Source organism: Aspergillus thermomutatus, assembly GCF_002237265.1.
Source record: "Aspergillus thermomutatus strain HMR AF 39 chromosome Unknown NODE_220, whole genome shotgun sequence".
Lineage (NCBI taxonomy): Eukaryota > Fungi > Ascomycota > Eurotiomycetes > Eurotiales > Aspergillaceae > Aspergillus > Aspergillus thermomutatus.
The window spans coordinates 26,465-49,726 of record NW_020798270.1 but is presented as its reverse complement, the minus strand read 5'-3'; the positions used below and the strand labels follow the sequence as shown (position 1 = coordinate 49,726).

The 23,262-nt window shown below is 51.5% G+C and overlaps 8 protein-coding genes across 8 annotated transcripts; 3 read left to right on the top strand and 5 right to left on the bottom strand.

Moving 5' to 3' along the window:
- Window positions 1–571: 571 nt before the first annotated feature.
- On the bottom strand, window positions 572–2,688 carry rglA (putative rhamnogalacturonase B; the record flags this gene model as incomplete). Its single annotated transcript, XM_026759146.1, has 12 exons — window positions 572–601; window positions 647–703; window positions 750–890; window positions 938–1,184; window positions 1,230–1,451; window positions 1,510–1,721; window positions 1,769–1,820; window positions 1,867–1,942; window positions 1,988–2,057; window positions 2,104–2,225; window positions 2,279–2,380; window positions 2,433–2,688. The coding sequence occupies 12 exons, from the start codon at window positions 2,686–2,688 to the stop codon at window positions 572–574; spliced, it is 1,587 nt and encodes a 528-aa protein (XP_026611564.1).
- A 2,949-nt stretch (window positions 2,689–5,637) lies between these two features.
- CDV56_105155 (putative serine peptidase, family S28) lies at window positions 5,638–7,409 on the top strand (the record flags this gene model as incomplete). Its single annotated transcript, XM_026758774.1, has 3 exons — window positions 5,638–5,853; window positions 5,904–6,115; window positions 6,167–7,409. The coding sequence occupies 3 exons, from the start codon at window positions 5,638–5,640 to the stop codon at window positions 7,407–7,409; spliced, it is 1,671 nt and encodes a 556-aa protein (XP_026611563.1).
- Window positions 7,410–7,997: 588 nt separating this feature from the next.
- Window positions 7,998–9,691, top strand: CDV56_104982 (cytochrome P450; the record flags this gene model as incomplete). Its single annotated transcript, XM_026758601.1, has 4 exons — window positions 7,998–8,444; window positions 8,489–9,152; window positions 9,205–9,471; window positions 9,522–9,691. 4 exons carry the CDS (start codon window positions 7,998–8,000, stop codon window positions 9,689–9,691), a joined length of 1,548 nt encoding a protein of 515 aa, XP_026611562.1.
- Window positions 9,692–10,283: 592 nt separating this feature from the next.
- Window positions 10,284–11,428, top strand: CDV56_104839 (RNA polymerase II mediator complex subunit MED27 domain-containing protein; the record flags this gene model as incomplete). The annotated part of the gene is made up of 3 exons (XM_026758458.1): window positions 10,284–10,472; window positions 10,553–11,206; window positions 11,264–11,428. 3 exons carry the CDS (start codon window positions 10,284–10,286, stop codon window positions 11,426–11,428), a joined length of 1,008 nt encoding a protein of 335 aa, XP_026611561.1.
- A 50-nt stretch (window positions 11,429–11,478) lies between these two features.
- CDV56_104792 (uncharacterized protein) lies at window positions 11,479–11,946 on the bottom strand (the record flags this gene model as incomplete). The annotated part of the gene is made up of 1 exon (XM_026758411.1): window positions 11,479–11,946. The coding sequence occupies one exon, from the start codon at window positions 11,944–11,946 to the stop codon at window positions 11,479–11,481; it is 468 nt and encodes a 155-aa protein (XP_026611560.1).
- Window positions 11,947–12,743: 797 nt separating this feature from the next.
- On the bottom strand, window positions 12,744–13,743 carry CDV56_104643 (uncharacterized protein; the record flags this gene model as incomplete). The annotated part of the gene is made up of 3 exons (XM_026758262.1): window positions 12,744–12,880; window positions 12,935–13,567; window positions 13,620–13,743. 3 exons carry the CDS (start codon window positions 13,741–13,743, stop codon window positions 12,744–12,746), a joined length of 894 nt encoding a protein of 297 aa, XP_026611559.1.
- A 1,056-nt stretch (window positions 13,744–14,799) lies between these two features.
- CDV56_104494 (uncharacterized protein) lies at window positions 14,800–15,439 on the bottom strand (the record flags this gene model as incomplete). Its single annotated transcript, XM_026758113.1, has 3 exons — window positions 14,800–14,912; window positions 14,970–15,074; window positions 15,133–15,439. The coding sequence occupies 3 exons, from the start codon at window positions 15,437–15,439 to the stop codon at window positions 14,800–14,802; spliced, it is 525 nt and encodes a 174-aa protein (XP_026611558.1).
- Window positions 15,440–16,888: 1,449 nt separating this feature from the next.
- CDV56_103978 (DNA-dependent ATPase RAD26) lies at window positions 16,889–20,643 on the bottom strand (the record flags this gene model as incomplete). Its single annotated transcript, XM_026757597.1, has 3 exons — window positions 16,889–20,228; window positions 20,285–20,358; window positions 20,413–20,643. 3 exons carry the CDS (start codon window positions 20,641–20,643, stop codon window positions 16,889–16,891), a joined length of 3,645 nt encoding a protein of 1,214 aa, XP_026611557.1.
- Window positions 20,644–23,262: the final 2,619 nt, after the last annotated feature.

Below are 23,262 nucleotides of genomic sequence, written 5' to 3'. Positions count from 1 at the left end.
GGGGCGGGTGGGGTGGGGGGGGGGGGTGGTGGGGTGGGTGAGGGGGGGGGGGTCTGGGGTTGTGGGGGGGGGGGGTGGCGGGCGCGGGGGGGGGGGGGGGGGGGGGGGGGTGGGGGGGGGGTGGTGGGGGGGTTTGAGGTGGGGATGGCCTTTGATGCGCAGATGGTTCGGCTGGGTGATTTATCGTCGGCGCCGGCGGAGGTGAGGGAGGCCGGAATGCATGAGCAGGGTATTGTAGATGTGTTTGGGTGGGAGTCGTGGACGGAAAAGGTGCATAAATGGGTGTGGACGGGGGATGATCGGAATGTGAGGGCGGTTTGGGTCAGGGGGAGACTGGTCCACTCTTTGGATGGAGTGCAGTCGGATTTGAGCAGACGTGAAACGAAAGGGAAGGTTACTTGGACAGGCTGGGAGTCGAGGTGGTGGTTGTGTGGGTTGGGATTTGCGAGTGCTTGGTTTGTTTTTGATAGAGTCATGCGGTAGACATGGGCCGGCTTATAATATACTTCATTGTTCGAAATACTAGCTACCAGCTCATCAAATACAGCTGCAGATGCCCAAGAGACGATGGCTACTGGAACAGCTCAACGCAGTCGAAGATCTAGGAAAGTTAGTCCTGGCCGCCCGTGTATCGACTAGTACTCACAAAGTTGGGACTGAGGAACGTGTCTCCGGAGCTTCCGGAGGCAACACTGATGGTAATCTGCAGCCGTCAGCGCGGTTGCTCGACTCCCGATATGATCCCTTACCGTGTTGGTGCCCGCAACGATCGTGCCTGCAGGGATCGCAACATCATACACCTCACCCAAGCCCCTGTAGGCACCGCGGGTGACACCGCGCGAGTTGAGGTTTGTCGGCGCGGAGGGAGTCGCTGCGGTATACGAGTTGATCTGTTCTAATTAGCTTGAGACAGTGGAAGCAAGCCGGGCCGGCCTACCGTGGCCTGGGGCCGACCACCCGCAAAAGACAAGGTCGTGCCGATGCGCAGCGTGGCGGCACCGGTCTGCGAGGACGTCGCCGTGAACTTGATCGTGACGGGGCTGTTGACCGATTTGAAGATGGCCATGGGGAAATCGGTCAGCGCGGAGCTGCCCACGGTATACGTAAGCGGCCCCCAGCTGGCCATTCGCGAGTCGGACGGGTGCATCCTCAGCTGGTTTGCTGCGTTGCGGAAACCGGTGGGTCTAGACCATCAGTACGGACTGTATCTTCGGTATGCATGTACTTACTGGCCGTCCCATTCGCCGATCTTGAAGATGGTCGTGCCCGTCGTCACCGACCCAGAGATGTTCTTGGTGGTCGTCGAGCCGGCCGTGACGGTGACAGAGGTAGAGGCAACCTTGTACTCGCCTTGGTAGTAGACCATAGTATAGGTTCCGGGCTTCATGGCGGGAGAGGTGAAGCTGCCGTCGGAGGCCGTGTAGGTCCAGTACTGCGCCGCATCGTTGTACCTGGATAATCAGCGGCATATTCGGACATTTGGTTTGGACAGTTGGCTTCGGTAATTACCAGTGAACAACCCAGTCAAAGTCGGAATCAGCGCCCGATGCTTTCCCGGTCACCGTGCCTCGGCCACTGGCCGGGACATAGCCCTGAATGCCAAGGTTTGCAAAGAAAGACGTGTCAATGTTGGTGCTGGGAGTGCCGCTGCGACTAAAGTACATGGAGTAGGGGCCGTGCAGACCCATGCGGTAGGATTCCGTCTGAACGTGGCCGGAGTTCTGGGGGCATTAGTGACTGGTACCATTCCAGACAGATCAGTACCTACCATGTACCAATAGAGGGCATTGTAGCTGCCTCCGTTGTTGGAGTTGATATCGCTGTTGATATAAGTGGCTGCTCGGATACAGGGACAGAACAACCTACCGATGGAAAGGACCGCCGGAAGATGATTCGTACTGGTTCAGGATCATGCAGACACGATGAGCGCTTCCAGAGACACCTGTTGTCTGTTAGCCCAGATTCCAGGAAAGTGGAGGCTACCTACAGTGTCTCTGGTCGTCGATGAATCGCTGACTGGAGTAGAACTTGCTGCGGGTCTGTCCATTGACCAGGAACTATAGCTGTCAGCACGCGGGTATGATACCGATGCGACCAACTTACCACATCAGAGCCCTCGATGGCGGTCCCGCCAGAGGTGTTGGAGACATCGCCAAATGGCTCCTCGTTAGGGAGGAGGTCGTTGTTGAGACGGGCAATGAACCGCAGCTCACCAATAGATGGTTCTGGAAGGTCAGCCTTAGATAATAAATGGAACAGTGTCAGTGTCAGAACTAACCCGCAGTAATGTAGGTTGCCATATGAATGATGGGGTCTCCGTTGTGGACAACGAAGTACTGCGTCAAGGTATCCGTTACGCAGGTAACCTTGATATAATCACCTACGGCAGTCAGTACAATACTGTCATACTCAGGCAGGACCTGAGTACACACCATCTTGAGTGGCAGAGACGGTTGCAGATCCAAGACCTGACCCAATGTGGCTGCCTGTGCTTTGATACTGCAGCTCGGAGCCGTAGTAGTTGATCGATGTGATGTCGCAGCTCGACCGGTTGACCGTAAACTTCAGTGGATTGGGGGAGTTGGCATCGATGACATAGGAGCTGCTACTCGTGGTGATGCCAAAGGCCGCATTGGCGACCCGAGCCCAGAGGGAAAAGGACAGGAAAAGCACAGCTTGCGACAGCATTATGAACCGCTCTGAGAAATGGTGTTCTGAGCCGATCTTCTATTCTGCAGGTCTGCAGAGGCTCATATATTTCCCAGATGTCATTCTTCAGTACGGGCCATCAAGCGATGTCCAGCCTTAGACACGGGGCGATCTTCATATCCCATCACATTTTCCATCCACCCGATGTGTGCAGCCCCTGGTCAACTCCTGGCAATTTGACAGGTTCCACCAATCTCAGGGAGAAGGGTAATTGCGCAACATGAGCGCGGCATCATCATCTTTCATCGAAGGCGTTGACGGCGGCGCTAGGAGAAGCAGTGCATGACTGTATATTAATTGGGTCCACAATCAGTACCGAGTGCATGCGGAGAAGCCTGCACGAATGCCACGAAATACCACGCATTAGTTTTTTCCGGGGAAGGGTTGGCGCCAAGTATCATTATTCAGCTGGGTGCTCCTTTGTACCGGCCAATTTCTTCAGACGGTTTCAGTGAGTTTCGAGACACTACTCCATACACTCGCATTCATTCTTGCTTGATTGCTTGCCCGCATGCACGCTCGTACTGAATTCAATATATCGACCTCGTCAGGCCGCGGGAGTGGTTCATCCGTGTCATCTCTCTGGATCACATCGCCGTGTCTAAAAGGGACGATCACCAGGTGGGGTTTGGCATTGTCCATTGGCAATCAGTACGGAGTACTCAAGCGAGATTCGGTCAGTTCTATCGCGAGAATCCGGGTCATTGCTTTCAGCCATGGTTTGAAATCAATGGAACTTCTGCAGGAGTGATCCAAACGGGGTTTCGTCAGGCTTTGGCGCCATAAACACTGAGTCATGCGCATCCGGATTTTTTCCGTATTGAGCTTCTTCTTCTTCTTCTTCTTCTTCTGGAGGTGAGGCTTTTCAGTAATTTCCATCAATCAATCAGCATGCTCATTGCATGCCTCGTGTTGTATCACCCCGAGTCTGGCAGAGGTGTAAGTTACGGTCGGCCCAACCCAACGAGAACTCATCTGATGACCTCTATGGTTGTCATCCAACTGCGGAGAAGTGAGCTGTTGCACTTGAGACTGCCAATATGATCGAATGTGTCGAGTTGAGAAATGAAACTCCTGGTGGGCTTGGTGTCTGTCTTCAACCGGAATCAGTCCGGAAGTCACAGCCGTCCAGCCGAAGTACTGACAAGCTGTCCATCCTCCGGTATGGAGATTGAAGAATATTTCCGCTCAATAGTGCCTGAAATCAATTCCAGACCATCTTCTTGCTAAGTTGCTTGTCTCACTCGTCGTTGCTGACTAGATGAGTTCTTCTTTCGGCATCCATACTTATTGTTGTACACCAAGCGATGAATAGCCAAGAGATCAGCAACAGCATATCCAATTCAGGACATGCATGGAGGTTTCAGACCAGATTGTGTTGACACTTGACAGCTTCACACACACGCTAATATGATTTCTTGTTCGTGATGAAGGTGGGCAGAGAAGGAATGTTATCTGGATGCCTGTTTTGTACTGAAATAGCAGCAATGCGCATGAAAAGCCATGTTCCTCTGATCTACAGCTGAGACCTTGGCCAAGCTTGTTGTTAAATGTCTTTGACAGTTTGTTTGAGACTTATTACACAGCATCACTACCGATATGTTAAAGCCATGTTTGTTGTGTCTGTATCCTTGTAGGAGCAGATTGCATTCAACACTTGTTTTAAGGACTCTTTGGCTTTTCTTCAAGTATAATGCCCCTGTCAGAGACCTTGCGTGGTACAGTCCCTAAAATAACAGTAATGTGTGGCCGTATCAGGACCATGCAGACCCTCAACGTCGATTCTCTTAGCTAACAACGACTGATTGCTTTGCATGAGTCAGACTCAGAGCATGCCTTAGTATGATGTGGATAGCCGCCATTTCATTGTGGTGTGGCTGCTCAGAGATCCATCTGGACTGTTGCTGGCATTCTAGCAGTAAGACCATGAGACCAGCCTGATTTGGAATTATGGCACTCAGATAGGAGTCTTCTTCCACAATGACAACAGACACACTAATCATGCATATGAACAGATTTCTTTCAGTCAAGCTCTGTCATTACAAGATTAATATAATGATGCGCGAACGATCCTAATGCAGAGTTTGTTTGATATCCTTCCTCAAGCCTCGAGAGAGGCGACAGGTTCTGTCAATTGTCCGGGGCGAAGTACCACATTCACTTCTGACTGGAGCTCAATCTGCAAAACTTGACGCTTTCCGCCACTAAAAATGACTTGTCATTGTTTATATGCATTCTGGCAATGCTAAATCACTGTGCGTAGCATGGCTGTGCTACACGTGGGATCCTCAATCCGAAGGTATTGTTCGGAGATATGCATCATATTGTTCTCGATGGGCTCAGTCTCACCTGAAGTGGATAACCATGTGGACAACTCGCTTCATATACTACTTGAGCCTGACTTGGCTAATGCATCTCTTGGTTTTGGTACCAATCGACTGGTCAAGTTTTGAATGCCATGAGTTAGTCAAGATCGTCTCCATTCCGATCGGTGGCTGGAATAATAGACAGTCGAAAGGATCGACTAGACAATGTGTCATATTGCAGTCAGCAGAGGCAACCGGATAAGGGGCATCACAGTCAGTTCCTGGCGCTCCAAGCCAGTCCCACCGATTGATATTATTACTGCTTTCGCCTTTCGGTAATCTGTTGTGCGACACACCTGGGTCTTACCGCACCCGATATCACCCTGTCTCGGCGACGCTGCGATATCTCTTTGTGAATTTCAATCGCGTGCTCAGTCACTGGCAATTGCGAAGATGACTACATTAACTTGGAGACTCCTCCTTGTGGACGTGATGGGTATATTTGTCTGCCAACTTCAGCTTCTCTTGGTCATTGATCCGATATCTCAACTCACCAGGCAGATTGTTTTTATCGCATCATTGAGTCTTGACATTGATTCGATCTTTCTGTTGGACTTTCCTGATGAAGCTCTATCCATCATGGCTCGCTGCATTGAGGCTTGCAGTACTCTTCGACCCTGTCGCAGGCATAGGACTACCAGCGTCTACGCTAGTAAGAGACCTGCGACTCGCGGCTGAGTTGGGCTTAGATTCCCATCTCGCATGGAATGACCCTGGAGCTTTCCGTTCTCTGATCGCCACTTCGGCAGATCCCACAATTGCGGTAGAATATGCAGAGGTGAGTCACACACTGGTACAACTAATCGGCCTTGTTCCTGACTCGTACAGATTCTCATTGACCACGAGGATCCCTCGCTTGGCACCTATCGGAACAGATTTTGGGTCAATGAAGAGTTCTATGTTCCTGGGAGTCCGGTCATGGTCTATGACATTGGAGAGAACACTGCGGAATATTCGGTTTCTTTGTTGACAAATTCCTCATCGTGGCTTAGTCCGCTGCTGCAAGAGTTTCACGCTATGGGAATTGTGTGGGAGCACAGGTAGTCCATCCAGAAGCCTTAAGTATCTAAGATGTACTGATATTAGCAAAGGTATTATGGAGACTCCCTTCCATTCCCCGTCAGCCAGGATATGCCCGTGGAGCACATGAAATATCTCACCACAAAGCAAGCCCTTGCCGATATCCCATATTTCGCCGCAAATTTCAGCCGGGCGAGTCATCCCCATGTCGATTTGACCCCCAGAGGAACTCCTTGGGTCATGGTCGGCGGTTCCTATCCTGGTATCCGAGCCGCGTTCATTCGCAACAAATATCCCGATACCATTTTTGCAGCGTATGCTTCATCCGCTCCTGTACAGGCTCAACTCGACATGAGCGTGTACTATGAACAGATCTACCGCGCTATGGTGGCCAACGGGTACAGTAACTGCACCAAGGACATCCAGGCTGCTCTCAAGTACATCGATGACCAGTTGTCCAACGAAGACACGTCCGCGTCGATCAAACGGCTTTTTCTTGGACCCGATGCGGAGAAAAACAGCAACGTGGACTTCACCTCGGCTTTGGGTGCTCTTTACGGACCCTTTCAGGCTCACGGGATTGGGAGCGATAATCAAAGCTTGCACAACTTTTGCAACTACCTCGAGCTAGATCCAGAGACAAACCATTCGGCAGGGCCGGAAGGTCTCGCTCCGACCCACGGCAGGAGATATGTTGCGGAGCGCTGGGCGTCCTTTCCATACTTTATCGCGCTGGTCAACAGGGTGTTTGGGACTAACTGCAACGGTCTCAATGCATCAGAGCCTTTGTCGTGCGAGTTTGGTCGACCCAACACAATCCCAGAATTGATCAGCTGGAGTTGGCAATACTGCACCGAGTGGGGATTTTTCCAGAGCAACAACCTTGGGTCTCATGCACTTCTTTCCTCGTATCAAACCCTGGAGTATCAGCAGGAACTCTGTAATCGCCAGTGGCCAAATGCCGTCCAGGCTAGTATCCTACCGCCACAACCACGGACGGAAAGCTTGAATGAAGAGTTCGGCGGCTGGACTATCCGACCGTCCAACGTGTACTTCAGCGGGGGGCAGTTTGATCCCTGGAGACCATTGTCGGTGGTATCTGATGAGAAATGGGCTCCACAGGGAGTCAACTTTACAACTGAAATACCGGCCTGCGGGGTCTCCACAGGCAGAGACGCAATATTTGGATACATTATGGAGAACGCGGTGCATTGCCCAGACTTTCAGCTCACCCCGGACGCGGCGGTCTCTCGGGGGTACTTTACTCAGGCCTTGAAACAATGGCTGCCATGTTTCAGGCAAGACCATCATTGATTCACTGTCTATGGTGACTACTGATGTCACTTTGTGGAGTACTCCGTCCGGGGTGATCGCCCTCTTCACGATGGTGGGTTAGCGTCGGCTGATCCTTGCGTTGTAGACTTGTAGCTAGCCTTTTTTATATATGCTTGCGACTTATCCGAGATTAGAGTGTGCATAACTTGAGTCGGACATGTTGGATCTCCCTCTGTCTAACCATATTCGTATGTGCTTGCGATTAATCGTTCATTTCTTTCCGTCTGGACCATTCACACGTCGAGTTTTCCGGCTTCTCGCGTTCGTCGCAGTTCCATGGAGGATAGTTTAAGTTTGGTTGGTGATCCACTCGCACATGTCCGAGTCGGACTCTTTCACCGAAGCATCAACAAATCTTCGGATTAGCGAGGTTGTCAAGATCACATACTGAGGGGTAGATTCGAAGTTGACATTAGCATGTGGTATAAATAGGTAGATCCCATCTCAGTACTGCGGTCATGGATAGCCTTGTGTGACACCAGATTGACCGTTTCGCCCAGGGATTTCCAAGCAGATAATTAAACATTGTCACACAAGTCACAACCTCACCCACCAGGGCACGACACCATGCTGGCCCCTACTGTCGCACTGTTCACCGCTGTATACACCACGTTCTTGGTCCTGCGTTACTTCCAGCAACTCTACAAGCATCGCAAACAGGCCAGATCCCTGCGCTGTCAGGCCCCCAGCCAAGGCGCAGCGGGCGTCTTTGGCATCCCTGCCTTTCTACGACTGAGCAAAGCCGCCAAGGAGAAGAGATGGATCGAGTATATCGCCGAGCAGTATGAAAAGTACGGTAACACGTTTACCCAGACTATTCTGGGGCGACGGCTGGTATCTACGATTGAGCCAGAGAATCTCAAGGCTATGCTGGCGACCCAATTCAATGATTTCGGGCTCGGGACGAGACACCAGGAGTTTTACCCGTTGCTTGGGGACGGGATTTTTACGCTGGATGGAGCAGGCTGGTCGCATGCGCGTGCGCTACTACGGCCCCAGTTTACGAGGGACCAGGTGAGTGATCGTTCGCATCTTCTGGGACTGTGCTAACTCCTCAGGTTGCCGATCTGGACTTGATGGACGGCCACATCTCCAGGCTGATTGAATTAGTCCCGAAAGATGGCTCGACATCCGATATTCAGCGGCTGTTCTTCCTCCTGACAATCGACTCGGCGACTCATTTCCTCTTTGGGGAATCAGTGGGCTCTCTGCACGCTGGCACAGACACAGGCCTTCTGGGTAAATCGGCCGTCGGTAACGCGCAGGGCTTCGCAGAGGCGTTCAACACGGCGCAGGACTATCTCGCCGCGAGGTCTCGAGCGGTCGACTTCTACTGGATGATTAACCCCAAGGAATTCCGCGATGCTAACAAGCGCGTCCATGAGGTGGTCGACCACTATGTTCAGCTCGCTCTCGAGTCGCGGCGGCATCCGGAGAAGAAGCAGCCTGGAGGCCGGTATATCTTTGCCGAGGCGCTGGCGGCCGAAAACGATGATCCGAAGGTGTTGAGGGACAACATGCTCAACATCCTGTTAGCGGGGCGTGATACAACCGCCAGCCTGCTCAGCTCGACCTTCTTCTATCTGGCTCGCCATCCGAACGTGTGGACCAAACTTCGTCAGGTCATTGTGGAGGAGTTCGGCGACGCCGAGCACCCCAAGGAGGAGATCACGCAGACCAAACTCAAGGATATTCCGTACCTGCGATATGTGCTGAACGAAGGTACGTCACTCCCGAGTCAACCCACAGTGGAAAGATTCTGACCGACACCCAGTCCTCCGGCTCCTGCCACCTGTCCCCGCCAACTTCCGCGTCGCCAACAAGGACACGACCTTACCCCTCGGGGGGGGGCCGGATCAAAAGTCCCCTATCTACATCTGCAAAGGCACAGTAGTCACCTACAGTGTGTACGCCATGCACCGCCGGACAGACTTCTACGGCCCGGACGCGCGCGAGTTCCGGCCGGAACGCTGGGAAGAAAACGGCAGACGAGGATGGGAGTATCTCCCCTTCAACGGGGGCCCAAGAATTTGCCTAGGCCGTGAGTCCTCCTTTCTTTCAAGTGCTATACTTTGTGGCTAACGTCTGCAGAACAATACGCACTCACCGAGGCCAGCTTTACTATTGTCAAATTACTCCAGCGGTTTGATCGGATTGAGAACGCGGCCCCGGACCTGGTTGAGCCAGTTCAGCAGACGAATCTCACTCTGGCGCATGATAGGGGTGTAAATATTAGACTGTACTCGTCGAAGGCACTTTGACCAGTGTGAATGTGACATAATGAGCACGGCTGTTACGACGACTTGGATGAGCTTGATACACAAATCTGAATGTAGCCATTTTCTAATGAATATCACCTTACAGTCCACTACAAACCTGAAAAATTGACGTTCATAATGGAGATTTCTATCAAGAGAATACCAGGCCCTGTATACATCCAAAAGAGGAAAGTGGCCAGTGCTCCACATGTGGCTGGTGCTGTGGCGCAGGTGATCCCCATGATTCGCCGAGAGAGAGAACTGGGCTGGATTTCCACCTTGACATCTCCGAATCCCTTCACCATTGGCATCATTATTGTAGAGCACATTCAGTTTTTAGATCTGGCGAAAGCTCACTGAGGCGCCGGCATTATCGGTTGACCCATCTTTATTACTCCTGAATCTCATCATTCCTTTGATGACTGCGGTCCTGGCAATTCAAATCAAGTGACTGGCCATCTCATTTCGGCGTTACTTGGATGAAAACAAGCGATTCCTCCTCCCATCGCTTCTGCAGCTATCTTTTTTTTTGCGGGGAGCTTCTGCAAGGTCCGGCTGACTACATTCGTCCCGTCTCACTGAACGGTTCATCAACATGGCTTCTACTTCAAAAACTAGTTCACAGCCGCCGGCTACGGGTGTCATTGTCCCTAAAATGGAGCAATCTCCTCAAGGTACATCCCCGGCCGAAGTTCCTGACAAGGGCAATTCGAGCGCTGAAGCCTGGACCTCGGAGATGCAGTATGTATCGTCGCTGGCGAAGTTGCAGAAGATGGAGGCGACGGTTAGTCTTCTCTCGCCCCTTGTAACTTTTGTGTTTTGGATCGTCCTTGCGTTGATGCATGTTCAAACTGACAAGTGCAGATCCATCAACTCCGAACTCTACTCCCTGGGCGTCTCATGGAGCCTATAGTCCCCATTGTCAACCCCAAGGCGGCTTCGAGGAGGCCACTGCCGAAGTCGCCGCGCGTGCTCTCTGAACAGCTCTCGCAGACGGCACGTGCGGGGGTCGCTGAGGTCCAGGAGTTCCAGTCTATGTGGCGGAGCCCTGAGATGAAAGCGATATGGGACCATGTGGACGCTCGGATCAAGCAGAACGGGGGCCAACTGCTGCAGCCGACGGGGATGTGGGAGCGGGACTATGATGTTCTTCTTGAGGAGCTTGAGAAGGAGCAACGGACGGAGAAGGAGCAGCAGCAGAGGGTCAAGGAGGAGGAGGAACGCGCGAAGATTCAAGCGGTCGACGGGGGCTGGAGGACGATCGTGGAGACATTCATACGACGAAGCCCGCCGGGTGTTCGGGTCATGCCCCATCAGGACCAGCCCAGGATCACCGTTGTTCTCGTCAAGGTCGGCATGGCGTTCCAGCTGCAGGCGGTCAATGGAGATGGACAGGCTGTGATCGATTGGCGGGTTCAGGACCAAGCAGCTCCTGGGAAACCGAAGACGAAGCTTGAGACGGCGGTTGCAGCTTGCCTGAATGCTCGTCCGCGGCAATGGGATCTCGCGTATCTACTGGTGAGTTTTACACATTGACCGCAAACACAACAGACACTAATCAATCCCCTTATTCAGGACATGATCTCCTCCTACTCCGACATCAAACAGACACCCTGCGCGAAATGCGGCAAAATGACCGACAACGCCGCACAACTCCCCACCCTCCGCAAACCCAACCCTATCCAATCCTCTCAAGGACAGCCAGTCGTCTGGGAAGCCTACCACGCAGCCTGCATTTGACCCTTCCCCGTTCTTCTACCTCACCTCCAGCTCACTCGAGAACCCCTAAATCAAGAACCATGAACCCCATGCACAACATCATGCCAATACCCCGCCGGATACTCCACCCCCCTCCAATCCCAATACCGCCGCGGAATGGCATGCACCCGCCTCCCCCTCTTCTTGCCTTTGTCCAAATCCTCATCGCAGTACTCAACCCCACACCACGTCCCATGATCCGGAACCACGTACTTCCTCCGCCGGAAATCATACCGCTCAAACGCACCCCGCCTCGCCCACGGGAACGGCGTCTCCTCCTCACCCCCTGCGCAGCAGCACCCCTCCCGGCAGTCCCACCCAGACCAATTGATCCGCGACGATTGGCTCTGCGGCTGGGAGCGGCTGTTGATCTTCCCGACGTATATATCCGGGCCGCGGTTGGTCAGCACATCGAAGAGACGCCAGCGACGGGGCCAGCGCGAGGGGTTTCCGGGACGGGGGTCTTTCGGCCAGATCCAGCCCAGCGTGGTGGAAGGCATTGCAGCGAGGCAGCGAGCGTAGCGAGCTTAGGAAATGAGCGCAGCAAGCTTAAGAGATGAGCGCAGCAAGTTAAAACGAGGCAGCGAGCTTCGAAATGAGCGCACCGATCTAAACGAGCAGACGGACAAGACAACCAGCAGGCCAGCAGGCGAACTATCCGCGATCAACACACCAGGGAATCGATGAAGGGCTTACACCTTTAGGGACGGGGATGGACATTGTCCCTCACCTCACCTCACCTCACCTATACTTATACCCATATCTCTGTACTGAGAGATTAAGTTTCCATGGGGGATACAGTTTTATGTAGACAAAGGTTGCATTGTGTGCTTGGTTTTGCTGGCTGCATGGCTGTTTCTTTTACTATCCAGGTACTCCTGCCCTGGTTGTATCAAATTGCAAAGGCGTAGACAAAGGGCAGAGGGCAGAATGCAGAGGGCAGTGGTTTGTCATTAGACCAGAACAAAGGATGAGGCTCAACGATATGCGAGTTGCTTTCGTTCATTTTGTATGTTCTAGACTGGTAAACCTGGTTGAAGGAAGGTAATATGCATGTCCAGATTCTCTATGCTAATACAGCTCATTATAGACACCAGATGATTGAATATACCACAGTTCCCGCCACTTTAGATTATTGGCAATGGCAAATACACGGAGAGAAAGAATCACCCAGAAGATGAGAAAAGAAAACGCCGGCCCAACCTTGCTGATACATCGCTATTATCATGATTGAAAAAAGTCGCTCGTTCGAATGCAATATGTTGTTGGAAAACATATGATACGTTCATGAGGAAGATCAAGTGGAAAAGACACCAAAGTCACCGGCGAACCAGGTGAAGGAGGCTATGGTGATCATGACCATGCCAAAGGCGAACTTGAGGGCTTGTCGCTCGGTCTCGGAGAGGGCGCTGTTGCACGTGGCGCAGTTGTATTCTATATTCGGATCAGTATGCTTTGTCAAATATGCGTAGGGAAATAAGGGCGTACCGTTGAGAGGAGTATAGGATTGCGGAATGTACATGCCAAAGGTGTAGCCATTCTGCGAGCCAAGGTGACCGGCACTTGCGGTGTCTCCAATGTCCTTGTCCACGTCAACCACGTACAACGTGTATGTCGCGGTCAGCAGTGGGACCGTCGCATTCGCCTGGTACTTGGCCGTATCCCACACCACCTTTCCAGTCGCCTCGACGCTCATGTTGCTTGAGAGGGTATAGGTCGCGCTGTTCATGGTGCAGCTTGCGAGAACATTCACCGCAGACGGCGTCACCGACAGAGAGGTGTAGTTCCAGGCAAAAGTCACATAGTCGCCAATCTTGTAGTAGGTTGTGGCACCCGCGGTTGGGATCAACATCGATGTTCCGCCCGCAGGGAGACGCGCATCGATCGAGGTCGTCTTGGTAGAGGTCTTGGTCTTGCTGTTCTTGCTGGATTTGCCCGTGGCGGTCTCGGTAGTTGTGCCCGTCCCCGTCTGTGTGCCGGTCTCCTTGGCCGTTCCAGTAGCGGTGTCTGTTCCGCTGCTCGAGTCTGTCGCAGTCGAGTCCTTCGCGGTGCTGGTTTCCGAGGCAGAATCGGTCGAGCTCGCGGTAGAATCAGCTGTCGTTTGGTCGGAAGCAGTTGTGTCTGACGAGTCAGCATGCGAACAAATGAGCAATATTTTTACGAAGTAACTGACCAGCTCTGGCCACAATCTCTCCGTGCGCCAAGTTCAGCCCGTTCGGGGGCCATGGCCAAGCTGAGGAAATTGTTCCCAGCAAGAGGAGAAGGCTTAAAAACGAGAGGAAGTTGAGGGACTGCATGTTGGATGATGCCTTCAGATCCTGAGGCTATCACGCAATACAGGGAACGAGTCCCTTGAAAATGCTGAGAGGGTGATGCTCGGGATCCCTTAAAGATCGGCTACTATCTCCACAAGCGAGTGTCGATGACAGAGAGAGAGCGATTCACAAGGTCGGTAAAACAGTCTGGACGTAAGATGGACAGGTAGAACGAATTCTTCAAGCCAGCGGTTCAGTGAAACATGCAGATCGGGTGATATCGTATGCGGGTCTCAAAGAGGGGAGGCTGGACGGCAGGTAAACAAAGCGAGTGACTGGTCAGAAAATCAACTAAACAGCATCACGCCATGGAAAACTGTAGAGAGAGCTGATGATGATGACCAAATTCAAGATTCAAAACGCAAGCAGAGCAACAAGAAAGCCAAGTCAAGTCATGAAAAGGGAAAAAAAGGGTCTAACGAGAAAAGAGGCCAGACGGGGGGTCCGATCGAAGCGACTAGAGAAGGGGATCTGGAGGCGGGCTAGCCTGTTTGGGCATAACTGAGACATGGGCTATTTTTGGCCATCGGATTTCTTCACATCATCACATGAATGTCAGAGTTACTGCTTGATCAGATTCTATCTCCATCTAGTTCAAATCGTACGCTGAAGCAACGGCCTGCATATTTTCCGCAGGATATCATCAATGTGTTGTCTTCATGGTCGCCAGCAGGGCTACTACAGAAACGACCCGACGTCTGAGCTTGACCAATACAATGGGTCAATGGCAAATGGATCAATACTCATAATCACCAACACAAAACTATCGATTTAAAGAAGGTCGATTGTCCATAAATCAGAAGACCTAGCAAGCGATTGACATAAACGATTGACACCACAGCGGTATTACAGGTAAATAAACATTAAACAGCCCTTCCGTTTGTGCGATGCATATATCAATACACAATCTCGTCAGGTAAGGAGCGGTACATATCCTCCACACCCCTCGAGAAAACCGAGGAATCATCACTCACGCCACGCGCATCTCATATCCGGCGGCAGCATTTTGCGCTGCAATATCCGCACCCTCGGGTTTATTTACGAAGTATATTCGACCTGGAGGTTGACGGTGCTGCAGGAGGAGGGGAAGTTGGGTTCGTAATAGCGGTAGATATAGAAGAGCTGGGGTGCGCCGTGGTACCAGTCGCACACTGGGGTAAATTAGCCACATGTAGAGGTTACCGAGTACCTTGGATGGAAATGCTTACCCAGCCAGCCGCCAAAGCCCTGTTGCTCCGACCACTGCAGGCCGGAGCTATTGATGAAGAATCCCTCAGCGCCGTAACCCACGTTGATCTCAACAGGTTCCCATTCTGCAAACAAGTCAGTTCCGGTTCGAACATGGTGTAGTCGAGAGAGCAGGGAACTAACGAGCGTAGTTGGTATCACCGATGGGATTAAAGCCCCAAGGGAACGGGGTCTTCAGGTCGAACTGGGTGTAGGTGCTGTTCAGGAAAGCCGTACTGGCAGTGGCCACATCGGACGTGAGGACAGCGTCATTGAATCCTGCACCGGTATGGTATGCGTAGACGTATAAACCATTGTGTTTCTCGTTGGATGCGTCTGCGGTCTTAAGATGGAAGGGCTTGGTGGTGTTGGAGGCCTGGCGAGCAGTATGGAAGATGGGGTTGGCCGCGACTGTGGAAGCCAGCAGAGTGAGAGTAGAAAGCAGCTTCATTCTGATTATCACTAAACGAGAGATTAGATTATTTTGTTTAACTGTTTTTCAGTGAATGAAATCAGCACAAACAACAAAAGGTGGACAATAATGTGAGAGAATGGGTGACTGATGAGGATGGATGTGGCGATATCCCTTCCTCTATTTATGTTGTTGAGACCATCAATAGTCAACCACCATCATCACTCCACCAAGTGGAACAGCACAGACTACTTCAAACCAGCATTGGCAATCAAGTCATCAATCAATGATCAACATCAAATTTAGAAGCATCTGCAGATATTGCAGTGATGCTAGTTGTTAGCATGTTATTAGCATGCTGTCTAGCAGAGACTAGTCCAGTCTTCTCAAGTCACAGCATCACATCGCATCGCCGCAACAACCAAGAAATTCAAGGAAAGAGTCTCCACACAGGAGTTGTTCAGCTGAGGCTAAGGTATGGAGACTTAAGACCATTTGCCCCGACGCAGCGACGATCCTTGGCCAGTGGGAATACAGCATGTTTGCTTGAGTTGCGCAGAGGGAGATCGTGCCGCAGTGGACACTCGTTGCTGGGGGGAAGTAATAAAGGCGGGGGATGGCTTCAAAACTGAGACATGGCCAACATCAATCACCTCGAAAGTACTCTACAGAGTCCAGAGTACGGAGGATTGACTCAATGCTTCTTTGTACTTTGTTGTAGACACTCTGTGGACACATGTAACTGCAACATCTATGCTGCTGATGTTCAACTCAGGCGTGCTATTTTTACATTTTGGTTCTCCTACTCTCTCTGGAACTCTCTGCTGTACCAAAATCAGTCGCACAAGCGATCGACATCCTGATGCACGCTAACAGGAACAGGAGATGAGAATCCATCCAGACTTCGGAGTCATGCCGTCTTTGCCGTATTCGGAATATTATACTTTAGTATATAATGCATAATAGCACATCGGCAACAATACTAAGCAATTTCGACTGAGATACGAAGTTTCGCAGCCACTAAGGATCATCACTATTATAACAGCCATCCAACATCTATGGGTCATAGTCATGATTTCATGGATTATCCTACCTGGTGGGACTTAACTGATATCATGATCATCTCGGTTCCATTTGGTTCAATCTCCCCTGAACTTGAAGTGACATTAGTTGACCTGCTACAGAGCACTGTCAGTAGTGCTGACAGTATCATCTGCTATACTGAGACAAGTCGACCTGCTATTCACACTTGATCGGGCAGTCCGAAAGGCCGTGTTTCAAAGAAGATGTCTCATACATATGTGACGCATGCTTAGTGATATTTACGTTACTCTATCATCAGATGATTTCGCATACTCTATCTACAATGAATGATTCAAACGCCATAATCCATGGTATCCCTTCCATTTTTCTCAAGCCAACCGAACCGTGCCACAGGAAAGAAACTTGACCAACCATGGCCCCAAACCAATAACTCCTGTCAACTTGTTATTTCACCATGGCGAACTCAGGTTTCAGCGACCATCTTCCTCGCCCGTTCCGCCCACCTTTTTCGAGCACGGCAATCGTTTTAAGCATCTCCTTGAACTCTGCCGATCGCTGGGGTGTGGTACAGTAACGGTTGAAGTGGTCGATCAGCATCTGTGTGTAAACGGCTCCACCCTGTGACAAGATGTAGTCTCGGATCATCGTCATGAAATCCACGCCAGTGGGAGTCCTGGATGGTGCAGGGCTGTTCGTGGCGCTCCGGGACGACGGTGTCCGTGCGGAGAGGTTAGCCAGAATGCTCGCCGACGAGGGGCCGGCCGCCGTCCGCCGCGCGGTGCTGCTTCGTCCGCCAAACGCTGAAGGAAGGGGTCTTTCCTCGGGCCTTCCAGCGACTCCAAATTGACCTGTCCAGGTAGGAGTCCCAATGGGGACAGAACGTGCTGCTTCACCAGCTCGCCGCAGCTCCTCGGCAGCCTCGGCAGCTACCCTCTTGGCCTCCGCCTCGATGATCTTAGGGTCTGCTCGGACAACCCGTTTGCCATTGACAATTTGATCGTGCTCCAAAGCCGAGTGTACTCCAGAGCGAGCGAAAATGCCTTCCATGATGCGTGATTCTGAATTAACGGCCCCGGCCCCTTTCTCCCGATCGCTGGACTGCTCGGACTCGCCCTGAAATTTCTCCATAGACGAGACACCGACTACTTTGCTGATGTCGTTCTTTTCGGCTTGCACGTCAGATGAGGCGTCCTGCGCTTCGGTAGATTGTTGATTATTGCCATCACCGTCTCCCTGGAATGTGACCTCAGCGTCCTGGAAGAGCTTGCTCGTCTCCGTGGTACCTGGCTTTTCGTCGCCGAGCGAAAATAGGTCAAACAAATCGCTCAATTGAAAGGAAGTTTGGCGCTGTTTTGGGTCTCTGAGAATCTTATTGGTGAGGAACTGTTTGAAGATCTGTCGATGATATATCTTCTCCTCAATTGTTCCCGCGGTCATTAAGCGGTAGACGCTAACATCGCGCTTCTGACCAAGTCGCCATGCTCGCTCTCGGGCCTGCACATCTGTCGAGGGGTTCCAATCTGGATCGTAGATGATGACTCTATCCGCACCCGTAAGATTCACTCCCAGACCTCCAACTTTTGTCGTCAGCAGAAAGACATGCAGATTCGGATCATTATTGAACTCGTCCACCATGGGTTGCCGACTCTGTATGGGCGTGGTGCCGTCCATGCGCCGATAGTTGAACCCAGCCAGTGACTTGACGAATTTTTCAAGGATATCTAGCATGATTCGATGCTGGGCAAACAGTAGGGTTTTATGGCCGGTATCTCTCCACAACTCCAACAGAGATTTGACCACCTGCATCTTGCCAGACTTGTTCGCATTTCCATAGCCCGATTGATGCGATTGCAGCTTATGATTCTGTAAATCCGGGTGATTGCAGATTTTGCGAAGTATATCGACTCCATATAGAATCTGCCTGCGTCCTCTGAGAATGGACTCCATCTCTTCAGATTTCAAGAATGATTCATATGCAAGCCTCTGCGGCTTGGTCAACTTGCAAAAGAGCACCTGCTCGGTCTTTTTGGGCAAATCTGCAGCCACATCGATCTTGAACCGCTGCAGAAGATATGGGCTAATGGCATCCTTGAGTGTCTCTGCACACTTGGCAGCCGTCTGCACTTGGAGATTAGAAGCATTCGCATATCCGCCCTGCCGAATAGGGAATTCGAATTGGTTCCGAAAGTTGACTAACGTTCCAAGGCGCATTGGAAAGACGAAGTCGAAAAGTGACCAAAGTTCGGTCAAGTTATTCTGCATAGGGGTGCCTGAGAGGATGATCCTGTGCGGAGTTCGAAGCTCCTTGCAATGGATAGTAATAGAAGTGTTCGGGTTTCGGATCTTGTGACCTTCATCAAGAATCGCACACCCCCACTCCACTGGAATCAGAAAATGAGAGTATGTTTGCAATCCAGAATAGGTAGTGACCAGAACGTGGCCTTCTTCCACCACACGCTTGACAACCTTCCTTGCTGCCTTCTGGTTGCTGGTTAATCCTCGCGAACCGGAAGAATAGATTTGAGAAACGAGAGCATCCTCTCTGCTGCTCTCGCTCCGGATATTGACCATGCCACTTCCGGACGTGTGCAAGATTGACACACGAAAAGGTGGCCACCAGCGATGGAATTCGTTGACCCATTGCTTCATGACTGTAGCAGGGCATACAACAATGACAGGCCCATCCAGTTTCTTGCTGTAATGTAGTCCAGCTAGGAAAGCTATAGTTTGAATTGTTTTCCCAAGCCCCATCTCGTCACCGATGATTCCCCCCACTTTCTGCTGGTATAGCTCCCATAGCCATTGCACCCCGGTTTTTTGATAGTCGAACAAGTACGGGTTAAGGTCTCCAGGCAACCGATATCCATTGTCATAAGACACATCTGGTACCGTAGGATGAGGCAGGAACCATTCATCCTCTTCGGTGGAAGCCTCCTCATCAACGAGATCTCCATCCTCACCATTTGCTCGCAGCGTCTTAGAAGCACGCTTTCGAGCGGCGCTTCTCCGACTCACCCAACTCTGTAGTCTCGATTGATAGAGTCTTTCATCGCCGTCGTCCAATCCGCTGAAATCTTCCATTTCGTCCCCAGGTTTCTTCCCTTTTTTGTGAGCTGCAGGTCGCTCTGGCTTTCCATCCGGGAAAAATTCTTCTTCGCCCTCCGACAACGATTGTTGTTCTTCAGACACTGCATAATCCGCCGACTCGTCATTATCTTCAGAAGAGACATTTTCTTGATCTGCTGCCATAGAGTCAGACTCCTCTTGCTTGATAACCCTCTTCTTCCGACGTGCACCGTCCTCCAGCTTTCGTCTCTTGCTTGGTCGAATTTGTGAGACGCCCGTATCGGTACTCTCATCGTCAAAGTCGAACCCAGGTCGGACGAGGTTTCTGTGTGAAACAGCTGAGCGATCTTTCAGTTGCTCCAGTGCCTCATTCTCGTCACGTTCATCTTCGGCGTCGATGAGAGCGTCATGGAGGCTGGCAAGAGGGCCCTCATTCGGACCTGCAGCCATCCTAGAAAAAGGCGTTATCTTCCCGGTTCGAATGAGATAATCTCTACGAGATTCATTTGGCATGCGCCCTGCCCCGGTTGCCTGAGTGCCAGCTTCGAGACCCTCATGTCTGTCATCAATTCGCTGTTGAATTTCTTTCAAGTCATTCTCTAGCGAGGCGTTGCGAGATTCTAGCTCGCTCAACTCGTTCTCTAACCGGACTCGAGCAGACGTGCCAACTGGCTGCGACAAACGCTGATGCAGTTTGAGGATTTGGGCCTCGAGTTTCCTAATCATTGAGGTATCAGCATCTTAACGTAGACGCCGGTATAATAGAAGGCATACTCTTTTTCGAGGGTGGTCTTTTCCAATCTCTTCTTGTCTCGTTCGTCAGCTTGCTCCATGAGCAATCTGTCGGCCTAGCATAGTCAGACTAGAAAGCACTTCATGTCAAGAAGATTGTAACCTGGTACCTGACGAGATATGTCCCTTTCAAGGTCATCCTGATCGCGTATATCGGCCTGTAGTTCTCGTAGACGGCTTACTTCATCGGTCACTGCAGAGGGATCTTCTTCCTGCTTTGAGGCAGCCACTGTCGCCACTTCAGCGAGATTCGAGGCATCCGATCCCTCGGTCCTCTGCGGTGTCTCAACCACTTCCATTTCAGCGGAGCCATCACCCTCATTCTTCACGCTGCGATCCATGATTGAAGCACGACAGAAATGCCAAGGATGGCTATTCAGGCAATCCAACAGCTGTGACACCCTGCAGATCAAGACCTCCACCCATCAAATAATAAGCTTCAACGATGACGGAGCAGTGCAGCTTCAGGAAATCACCACCGTCATTTCTGTAACAGGTGGCGCTGTCAAGGATCTATGAGTGATATCCAGGCGGCGACGGACTTGACCTCAGTAAAGCACGGCGCTAAGTACGATTCGAGTCCAAGACAACCTTCTCATATGCAACTATCATAAAAGGATCCGAAGAGGTTACAGAAGAGGAAAGCTCGTCTGATGTCATGATCGAAAAAGAGCCTTAACATGAAAAGCATCTACATTCTCACAGTGGTATCTACGGCAGAAAGATTTCGCCGACTGCCGCCTAGTCTGACCGCCTTCGATGCACATACCAACAGTCACGTCACTCTCTTGAGCCTTGGCAGTGGTTCTTCTGGCCCAGTTTCCACTTCCAAGCCAGCTTTGGGCACCGGAATCTCCTGTAGTATCGATATTTAGTATGCACGGAGTACGGAGTACAGCGACATGGTTCCCGCTTCTTTTTAGAGGCAATCCTAATGAAGGATGATCATTTGCCGAATCGCGAGACTCCTTCGAGGCTGCCCTATGTCCACTTCACTTGTCGTGGACTCGAGCTGTCCACCTTAGTTCAGCTATTCCCTGCAAGCGGCGAAAACAATCATATTCCATGAACGCGCCAAACAAGACATTATTCTCCAGATGCTTGCAGAAATGACTTCAGATCTACAGAAGAGCTGATCTTTATGAATGGGAAATTCAACTAGACTCCTCCTTTTTCACAAGCATTGCTTCAAATAAGGATAGGCTCTGTTTTACTTCTCAAGGGATGACATATCGTCCCCAAGAGGCTGGCTGGTCGCGGTGGATGAGAGGAGGCAGGCAACAATTGTGACTTGCCTTTGCCCTGGATTAGCAGAAAATAACAATCGTCAACATCAGAATTCAGGAGCAGTAGTAGGTAGTTACTCCATACTCCCTCACTGTAGAAATATCAAGTCGATCCATCACAAAAAATCCTCTAGTCGTGAGATCAGCAAGCTCTCTCATTCCCATTTTTGCCTTTCCCGGCGAAAGCCAAAGCCCAAGCCCAATCGCAGCCTGAGGCAGACGCAACGCTCCCCTCGAGATTGAGGCATCATCTATCTCCACCTCCACGAACCTTCGCCTTCTTCCTCTCTTCCTAAAACCCCTCCGCATTACTTACTTCCTGCTCGAGCCATTCCTCAGCGGCCATTCGGACTGGACTTTGTTTCCAGATCCTCCACAGTCTATCTTCTTGACTGTGTACTTCCGGTCTGGAATCAAACACACATCCTCCTGTGCTCTAGCTATTTACTGCATCCCCCTTCGGCTTGTCAGTCAGCTGGCTGCACCGATAGATACTGGCAGCCCGTCGTACCCGCCCCCCCGTCACTGACTTGGAACTGCGACCGCCCTTGGTGGACAGGACGCCGGTGGCCATCAATCAACCCTCACCACCGGAGTGATAAGTCATTCGGATAATGAAGCACTGTATAGTTTACGTCTAACGCCAAATATTTCGAACCGCCTCGTCGTCTCCGCCTGATTGCGCTACGTGCGTCTGCCGCCCCCGCTGCTATCCTCCCCTTTCGATCGCAGTGCATGTGCGCTGTCAACGGCGACAGACGATCGTCCATCCTCGATCGTCAACTCTCACTCGGGTTCTTCGAGATATTGTGAGGGGAGGTCTCCCGAAGAGATGGATTCTCAGTGGCAGCCATACCAGGACCCCTTGATGGGACGTCCTGCGCAGTTCAACAATGGATTGACGTCTACTCCCCAACAATTAGCCCCCAAATATAGTGGTCAGCCGCAACAATCACAGCCGCCCGTGGGATATACCTATGAAGCCTTTCAAACGCCCGGGACAGCAGCAAAACCCCCCTCGGCCGGCACAAACTCCAAATCGGTATCTATGGCGTCGTCGCCAGCCGCGACGCCACGTAGTCGCGATTATGTCACCGACGCCGACACCACCATGGAGGATGCGGACCCGTACAACAGGGCGAAGTACTCTGCGCGACCGAATCATCATAGTCGACCATCTTCTCAATTCTTCTCTCCTGAGGAGTCCTCGGCTGCCCGAAGGTACTCCCCGATGAATGTTCTGTCGCCGTCCTTGTCTTACAATACTAGTCCTGGAAAGTCTCAGAACTCATATGCTTTCCCACCCGGGCCAAACAACTCTCGCCGGTCGCCAACCAGAGCTCTAAACTACTCCTCACCCCCTCAGCCGTTTCAGTCGCCTCCTTGTAAGTCTTCTCATCGATAAATTTGGGAATCGGTCATGTCTAACAGTTTGGATGTGATAGCTGTGTCACGTCCTCCTCGGCTCCCTCCGCTGCAGCCTACCGAGATGGGCTCCGACCAATTCTACCCGCCTTCAGCAGGATCTCAAGTCAACGCTCCCTTTGGACGAGATGAAAGATCGCCCCGGTCGGGATCCATATCTGGTGCGAGCAAGCAAGTGGGTCGAGGGCCAGTGCCGAAATTTCAAAAGATCAAGTCGGTCCAGGAGCTCCAACCCCGCATTAATTCGCA